Source organism: Gopherus flavomarginatus, chromosome 4 (genome assembly GCF_025201925.1).
Source record: "Gopherus flavomarginatus isolate rGopFla2 chromosome 4, rGopFla2.mat.asm, whole genome shotgun sequence".
NCBI classification, from domain to species: Eukaryota; Metazoa; Chordata; order Testudines; family Testudinidae; genus Gopherus; species Gopherus flavomarginatus.
In genome coordinates this window covers 42,916,700-42,926,158 of record NC_066620.1, presented here as the reverse complement: position 1 = coordinate 42,926,158, position 9,459 = coordinate 42,916,700, and the positions used below count along the sequence as shown (strand labels likewise).

General features: G+C 45.3%; 1 protein-coding gene across 1 annotated transcript in view; it reads right to left on the bottom strand.

The window, feature by feature from the left end:
- Positions 1–964: 964 nt before the first annotated feature.
- The window catches only part of LOC127050232 (cytochrome c oxidase subunit 7A-related protein, mitochondrial), a 162,253-nt gene continuing 153,758 nt past the window's right edge, over positions 965–9,459 (bottom strand). Inside the window, exon 6 of the mRNA XM_050951953.1 lies at positions 965–1,083. Coding sequence (XP_050807910.1) covers positions 980–1,083 — 104 coding nt within the window. The 3' untranslated portion in view covers positions 965–979. The remainder of the gene's footprint in view (positions 1,084–9,459) is intronic.

Below are 9,459 nucleotides of genomic sequence, written 5' to 3'. Positions count from 1 at the left end.
GGTGACTCCTACAGGGATGACACTGAAAAACAGAGTGGCAACCCCCATGTAGGTGAGAAGAAAAATAATGATGTGCTTGTCCAACCTATGGGATTCAGTTATTCAGAGAGATATTTCCTGAGTTAGGTGTTACCTCAGATATTCAATCTCCTACGTGCTGCTCAGCTAGTGCATAGCAGACATACGGCTGTCCTAACTGGGTGGCTCTGGATTCCTTCATACAAAAGGATTCCCTGGCTCTTATAGATCAGACAAAAGGAGCTAAGCAAACATCTCCCCATTCCTCACCAACTGCCTGGGGATGGGTTTGTCAGAGCCTGACCAGCATACTGCTTTGCTCCACTCATCCCCATTAAGCATAATGGCCCCTTGGAAGTTGTTACCAGCTAGCAGAAGCTGCCCTAACTTATATCTTGTGCCCAACAGCAGCCCCAAAGATAGAGACTACATTTATGCTATGTACTGCCACCATCCCCCTAACACCTCTCGGGTCCTGCAGAAAGCAATTATACCAGAGTGGAAGTAAGAAATTGAGAGAAATCTGGATTTAATTAGCTAAGTTGTTGTGGGATTTGTTTAATAACAGCGATGGCATCTTCTGTTATCATCACATATTTGCCTGTTGTTGACTCCTTTTAATATCCATTCCCTTCCTATCAATCAGCTAGCTAAGAAGTAGTGAAATTCAGAAGAGAATGAAGAACATTGCTTCCTTTGCAATGAATAGTAGGAAAGTAAGTCAAGAACAACATACATATAGGCTACAATTCCACATATATTTTCTGGTTAAGTAGCTGTCTTTTAGGTAAGGTAAGGAAGTATTATCCCCATTTTACAGAAGGGGAACTGAGGCACAGAGAGATTGTTACTTTCCCAAGGTCACCTGGGAAGTGTGTGTAATAAAAATTAATTTAATCCAGATCTCCTGAGTCTTGGTCCAGTGCCATAGTTAACAGGGTCATCTTTCCTCATTAAATAGTCACTGGCTGCCATCCCGCATCCTTCCATGTAATGGTCTGTGCAGCAAGCAGGGACTACTGGCTGGAAAGTCACATTGCTTCAGCCAGAGCTTGTGGCTAAGATCTGAAAAAATAAGTAAAAGTGATACAGATGTAGAGCTTTTTTCTCTTTTCCAGATTTTTCCTAAACAGAGCAACCTGTCTGGCTAGCCTAAATAAACATCCCTGACAGAAGCCAAATGTGCATAATACATGCTCCCTGATCTTTGGATGGACACAATTTTAGACAGCAAAATAAATACATAAACACACACAGAAGGTGTGAGATCAGTGTTTACTAAGAGCTCCTTTTCTTTTCAGCCTGTGATTTGAAACCTGCTGGCGCATCCTTCTGCGGTACGTGCTCAAGAACTCTGCCAGTCCATTGTGTTTGGGAGCTAAGGCTTGAGTAACTACCAACTTTTACTGTCACAGCTGAAGCTTCCAAAGCTCCAAAAGTGGTTGTAAAAGACTAATTCTTTAAGGGATAGAATCCAAGATAGCAGCTGCAAGAAACATTTTAATGGATGTGCATGATCATCCCTGCAAGTTCTCACAGGATCTGGGAATCTGCCTTGGAGGGAGAATGAAAGGATTGTAAGTGTTTTATTAGTGCATAGAGTCTATGAGTTTGATTTCTCCCCATTGTTGCAGTGGGTGCAGCTCTGGATTCAAGCAGTGTTTGCATCAGTAAATTCCCTGGGGGTCCTACTGGAAAAAGGCAGCCTTGATGTATGGTCAGGGCACATTAGGAGACCTGTTGGTGGAATCAGTGCATCCCCTGGATGTACTAGCTACAGTCCTGCTCCAGCCTGCAATGCCTGCTTCATGAGACTGCTCACCAGAGGCAGTTGCCCTGGCAGAGCAAGGATTGTGGGGTCCTTACACTGCTGTATTTTCACACACACACACCCTTATCCCCGCCACTGCTGGTTTCCCACTACTGAGAGTCCTCTGCTCTGGGTTACAGCAGCAGAAGCCAGCATTACTTGAGGGAAGTGAATCCTGCCCACTCCTTTCAGTATATATGTTGTATATATTTAGTTCTTCTTAGGGATGCGGTGAAATTGTGTCTGCCCTATCTCTGTTCCCTGGAGTATTAAAATCCTGTCCAGGAGTAATGGTGGTGACATTCAACCACTTCAAAGGTTCTGTTCACTACATTAATGAATTCCTGCTGAGTTTCCCAATTGTGGAGACAGAGCAGAGAGCAGACAGTAGCTGGTAACAACCATATTGGTCAGATAAATCTCAGAGCTACTTTACTTTTCCATTCTGGCACCATCTACCATAGTTTTCCATCACTGCTGACCCCTTTCTGTCACAGCTGATAGCTGGGATTTACCTTTGGCACCTCTCCAGAGCAATGCACTCAGACTTCTCAATGCTAACTTGCAGGCTTTCCTCAGATTCCAGGTTTAAACACCCATTGCACATTTTATAGGATCTCTCCCTCCCCACCCACCAATCAAGAGATACAAGCACAAAAGGACTTCACAGGGTGCTGCTGTTACAAAACGAAGTTTTTTATTAATGGATTCTGCTACATTTTTGGAATTTAAAAAATGTTTCTAGTTCACAGTGCTGAAAAAACCTCTTAGGGACTGTAGCCCTGCTGGTCAATTGAGTTGCTTTATTTTGAGTTCAAACAAAAAACTGTGCCCTAAGGCAAAGCCTTTACAAGGAGTTGTGTGGGGTGTTTGCTTCCTTTCCTAGGTCGGTTAAAGAGCCCAGCCACTTACAGAATTAGAAAAGTTGGAAAGATGATATTCAAGTAAACACATTGACCAGAGTGTTCAAACTTGAGTGACTAACGTTACTTTCAAAGAATCCTAAGAGAGTGAGGCACCTTACTCCCTTTGAAAATCTCCACCTAAACCTACATTTAGTCAAGTCATTAATAGAGGCCTGATTTTCATATGTGCTGTGTATTTGCAGCTCCCACTGACTTCTGTCACTTTAAGCACACAAATTTGACAATGCTGGCCACTATACTTATCAACTCTATGCACGGCACATGTATAAAGCCTGATTTTCCACTTTTCTGCACCTGGAATAGTTATTTAGCTTTGCACAAACTGATAACATTTTACAATCACTCTAGTTTGGTATAGGTATAAATGATAACACAAGGTGCAAAACAGTAACAAAGAAACATGGACTCAGATTCTAGACTCCTTGTCCATAGGTTTTTGGCCCGCTAATGTCATTTTCACAAAAGATTTTAACATTAATCACCTTCCCACAGTACATAAGCGTCTATCTGAAGATGAGGAGAAATGCTTTTTTATAGAATTCATCTGCATTCAATAAAACCAGGTCTTTTCCCCATTGAGCAATTGGAGCTTCTGGGTGCTAGGCACTTAAGGAAATTTGTCTTTGAGAGTCTGTAATGCATAATCCCAGGAAATGTCTTTCATATTCTGTCCTGTTTTAAAGAAGCTCCACCCACTCAAGGGTTGCCAGTTCCTGCCAAGAGCATGAATTCCATAACAAAAATATAAGAAGGCACATAAAGATTGACACTATCCATTGCAAATTTCTCTACCATATGCTTAGTGTGTAATAATGGAATACCATCTTGCTTCTTGTACATGGAGTGGCCTTTATCTTATGATGAGCTATCCTGCTGACTATTGCCAATGTGATCTAATAATGTGGTGTCCTGGTCTAGGTTCTGTATCTGTAAGGTCCTTGCTGTCCTATTGAGGGGTGTCTTCAGAACCCTTTTCAGCTACTGTTGCGATTGTCTGAGACAGCCAGGGCCGGCTCCAGGCACCAGCAAGGGGCGGCAGTCCCTGTTGTTTTGGCCCCAAGCAGCGCTCCGAATTGCTGCCCCGGGCAGCGGGGGCAGTCCGTGCGCCCCTAGGGAGGCAGGCACGTTTCCGCGGCAATTCAGCAGCAGCTTCTATGTTTAGCTGTCCAGGGTTTCTTCAGCTAAACATAGAAGCTGCCGCCGAATTGCCACCACAGTGGAAATGCGCCTGCCGCCCTAAAGGTGCACGGACTGTCCCCGCCAACCATGGTGGCAATTCGGCGTGCTGCTTGGGGCGGCGAAAACTGTAGAGCCGGCCCTGGAGACAGCAACCTGTTTTAGCAGCAGTCAGCTTTCTCTTGTTTCTTACTGAGATCCTTTGCTGGATTGTTTGCCCATTATTGTCTGTAAAGCTCAAACTGTGGCTATGTTTATCAAACTGAGCTGCCTTTTCTACAACTTCATCATGTTGGTCTCTTCTCTCTTTAAAGTGAGGTTTGGTAACTGCTGAGAACCACTTCCCCTGGCAGTATGGTTCTTCTTTTTTGGGTTGTCTTGCCACTGTGTACTAGCAGAGTGATTTTTCCTTCCTCCTGGTCTTTCTGATGTTGCCAGACAGGTTACTTAGAGTTCCTACCCCACATTACGCCATCAGCTTAGCTACTAGGCAATGCCGTGTTGTTTCTCACTTAGGTCTTGTCTTCACTACTGGGTAAGTCAACGTAAGTTATGCATAGCTGCAGTCGACATAGTTTAGTTTGACTTATGCCAGTGTCTTCACTGTGCTGCGTTGGTGGGAGACACTCTTCAGTTGACCTCTCTTACTCTTCTTGGAGAGCTGGAATCAACTGGCAAGCTCTCTGCCATCGATTTAGTGGGTCTTCAATAGACCCGCTAAATTGACCCATGTTGTATCAATTGCAGTAGCAGCAATCTCCCTGTAGTGAAGACCAGCCCTTAGACATGGAATTGTCTTCACAAAGCAGTTTATGTTATAACAGTTATCTTAGTTCCATGGGTCTCAACTTGGGGATTAGGAAGAGGCTCCTTGGGATCGTGACCATCCATCCTCTCCTTCCCTTTCTTACACTTTTGTTCAGAAGACTTTGCTTTCTAGTCCTTCCTATGGAGATAACCTCAAAAACATGAAATGAGTATAAACAGAGGCAGTGATGCCTCCCTGAATCTGCAGACAGCCTGAATCAATAACTCTGAGGCAGAAGCTTTCAATTTGGGAAGGTCACAAAGAGGTGTCAGAGGGTCATAACCACCCTGTCCGTCCTATAATATGAGGTGGGAGGGGTCTCCTTAGTCTTTTCCAAGTTACAGACCGCAGGCCAGATTTTCTGCTTCATCAAGTTATGGTTGGCAAACCAGAGCTGGGAAGGGGCTCTGGTAATGGCTGTCTGATTCTTGGCCCAGCCCTGTCAGTTGTTACAATAGCCTGCATGATGCTATAGCCTGTGCCAACTGGCAACGCTCCCAAAGGGACTGTCAGCCACCTAAGGATGGCTGGAGCACAGTTCCTGTCCGCTATCCCACAAGACAGATGCTAGAGCAGAGGGGAACAGGGATGTCCCCCATCAAACACCCCTCACCTGTCTATAGGCATGTCTACACAGCAGATGCTGTGCATGGGCTGCCTACCTGAGCTATCTTGACTCCAGCAGGCGTGGGTAACGGTGGCACTGAAGACAGCATATCACGAGCTTCACTGCAGGCAGAACAAGCCTGGCAGAGGCCCTAGTATGTACCTGGCTGGCTAGTCCACTCTGAAACCTGCACTGTGCTATGTTCACTGCTATTGTTACCCAGGCTGGCTGGATTCAAGCTAGCTTCCCAAATGCTTGTACACACAGGCTATGAGACTAGTCAGTTCATGCTAGATGTGGTAGGTCAGCCCACTATCCTACTTCTCCAGAGCAGGCCAACAAATATGAGAGGAATTCCCTGAGCTGCTGTATGTCCCAGTGGCTGCGGCCTTGACCGGCATGTGTTCTCAGAGAGAATTCACTCTGCATATTGTACATTGTTATCTGAATGCCAGAGGGTGGGGTTTCATCTGAAGTGCTGGAATGTCATTTTGCAAGACAGTTCACGCTGACAGTGCCAAGTAAGGGGCTATGGCCTGTGACCACCACATAATCCATATCTGACAATGCAAGTCTGTGTGTCTGGGCTGCTCTTTCCAAGTGCTCTGACCATTCCTCAGCCACACATGATAACCTGAGACAGAAGGATCAAGGCAAATGTACAGAAAGAGTCCAGCGGAGGGCAACAAAAATGATTAGGGAGCTGGAGCACATGATTTGTGAGGAAAGACTGAGGGAACTGGGATTATTTAGTCTGCAGAAGAGAAGAATGAGGGGGAATTTGATAGCTGCTTTCAACTACCTGAAAGGGGGTTCCAAAGAGGATGAATCTAGGCTGTTCTCAGTGTTACCAGATGACAGAACAAGAAGTAATCGTCTCAAGTTGCAGTGAGGGAGGTTTAGGTTGGATATTAGGAAAAACTTTTTCATTAGCAGGGTGGTGAAGCACTGGAATGGGTTACCTAGGGAGGTGGTGGAATCTCCTTCCTTAGAGGTTTTTAAGGCCGGCTTGACAAAGCCCTGGCTGTGATGATTTAGTTGGGGATTGGCCCTGCTTTGAGCAAGGGGTTGAACTAGATGACCTCCTGAGGTCCCTTACAACCCTGATATTCTATGATTCTATGATTCTATGACTCTTTCTGTTCTTTAGACCACATTGCACAAAACCTCATCATCCTCTCACTCACACTGGTGGAAAGCAGGAATTCCACTCAAATCAATGGCATTACACTAGATTAAAACCAATGAACATGAGAGAAGAGCCATGTCTTACCAATTAGCAATGGCACCTCATTGATTCTGTAGCACCATGTGATACAGTGTAGACATGGTCTGACAAATAGGACCTGGGCAGACATTCTCAATGACTCAGAACATATGTGGGAATTAGCAGAGCAGAGATACTACAACCCCAGATGATGCCTCCCCTTCCCCACTAATAAGAGATGAAGGGAAGGGGGAATTGATAGTACCCTATTTTGGTGAGAGAGTTTTTTTGGGAGCCCCACTCTCCTTTCTCAGTGAAGGGCTTTTCCCCCCATGGTGATGGTACCGAGTGCATAGGGAGACATTTTCTCTATACCTACATTACATATGGGGGCCAGTGTGTGGGTCCTTGGTGGTTCCTACTGTGCTTGCACCAGGTCTGGTAGATGATGTCTCCACAGATCTTCTGAAAACACTGGGAGGCCTCGTCCTGTGATGGTGCGCCTTTCAGCTATTCAGTGTTACAGGATGACAATAATGCCACATCCACACCCTCTGCCTGAATCACTCTTTGCACCCTGCTCTCTGTGCTCCCTGGCCAAAGCCGAGAATCTGGCCCAGTCTGTATGGCAATACAGCAGTGCTATAGCCTGTCATGTCTCTCATGCTCTGAGTTTATTTCTTGGTGACAAATAATAAATGGTGTTTACAGGGAGGCTTCAGCACTGTGAACTAGAAACATTTTTTAAATTCCAAAAATGTAGCAGAATCCATTAATAAAAAACTTCATTTTGTAAGAGCAGCACCCTGAGTAGTTTCCCTGGAAACCTTCTTTTTCTGTAGCAGAAAGTGCTCATTTTACCGTTAAATTATACGAGGGAGTTACATTTTTGATTCAACATCTCAGGAAAGCCTGGAGCATTCCCCACAAAGTAGCCCACAGTCTTAATAAAAAGCAAAAGGATACACAGTACACCTATAGTACTGCATGGAATACTGCAGTGTGTATAGAGGGCAGTTTGTGCCAGGCTAAGCCCAGGGAGGTGCTGAGTGAAGCAGTTGCCCTTCCCACGAATGAAGGATTGCTCAAGAACTGGCTTCCATGAGACTTACAGCTGCTTAGCATGGGCTCAGCAGCTCTCAGTGTTTGGCTCAGACTGGCAGTCCAACTCTGGATGTGCCTTTTGGCTCATTAATGGTCAATTTAAAGGAGGGGATGTGATGAATGTGGTGTTTGCAATTAGCTAGGTTACAGGCAGTGGATCCCGGTAACTCCTGATTCTAAATACTGAGAGCCATTGTGCGGGAAGGAGAAGCAGGAGAAGATGGCAGGGGGAGTGAAGAGAGGGAACTGAGCAATGGAAAGGAGCCGTGGCTGGAGGGATTCTGTGGATGTGATGGTGGATGGGTGCAGATGGAGAAGGGGAATCTGAAACCAAGGTGGAAAGAGAATCAGATAGGAGGAGGGAGCAAGTCGAAGATCCCTGAAGTTGGGGAAGAAGCAGGGGGGAGAGGAGTACTGAGGTTGGGAGGGTGACAGGAGTCTGGTTAAGGGGGAAGGCATGCTTTGGAGCATGTGACAATTACAGGCAGCTGCTGGCTGAGCAGAGCCTGCTGGATCGGCTGAGGCCTGGTGATAGATGTACGAAGATAGCACCAGGGGTGTGTGTGTTTGTGCATCTGTTGAGGACTGGGGTCAAGGCGAAGTAGCTGCCAGGGGGTCAATCAGGCAAGTGTCTTGTATTTATCCTTAACAAGAGAGTTGGGGGGCGGGGATGCAGAGCTCAGTTCATTGTTGGGACTCCGATGTTTGGGATGGCTCTTCCTTTTTCTGAACCAGTTCAGACATCCCTAATTACAGTGAAGCCATGAAGGGATCTCAGATTCAAACTCTCATGCAGTTTTCTTTATAACTACCCAAACCAACATTACTGAGTTCCTACCAGCAGGTACATTCCTGCTTCTTAAAGAGGCAGAGAAAAATATGAATATCTTTATACTAAAGCCTGTAACTTCAGGTTCAATCCCACATATTACATCTGGTAGGAATTCTTTAATCACTCCAGTAACTTTTGCTCAGAGAACATACTTGCTGGGTATGACCCCTGTATAGTGGTCCCAGTATTGCCAATCCCAAATCTTCAAAAAACATAAATCAACTCCCCCAATTTCATGAAATTGACTTAAAAATAATGCAAATTCATGATACATCTGGTTCTTTTCCTTTGCCTTCTGAGCATTCGGGGTTCACTCCAGTCATATTTTCCAGCTTTTGTCTGCTAAGAGGATTTCATGGGCCAGATCCTTCACCATCCATCTGCCTGTTTTGTGCTAATCAAAAGGGAAAAGGGGCTAGAACGCAGCCCCAAAGGGATAGTGGAAGATTCCCCCCAACGAAGAGAAATATCAAGGGGAGGTAAAGCTCTGCTCCACTTGCTGCTGTTCCCCCCGGTGTGGAAGGCAGTCTGGGAGTAGGAGGGAAGTTTTCGTAATTTACTTAGGGTACCAAACAACCCCTTTTCCCCCGCCAGTGAATCCTAGCAGTGTTGGAGCAGAAAGATGGCTCAGAGCCATCCTTTTCCCTCTCCACCTTCAGGTCCTGCGCCAACCATGGCTTAGCCTTACCCAGGTATCTGGTCATATATTTGTTCTTTCTTTGTGTATGGTTTTCCTAACTCTAAAATAAAAGTCATCTGGACTAAAAGGTACCTCTCTTTGTGCATGTGAAATTGAATCTGGGTCTGATAGCAGGATACATGGCTGTTTCCAGTGCAAGCTTTGTACTATTTCTAATAAACCTTTGTCCAAATGAAAGCAGACAGCAAGCGTCTCAAATCTCTATAATTATAGAACCATAAATAGGTTGTATTTTATATTAGATAGTTTGTATTGCTAACATGCATGGAAA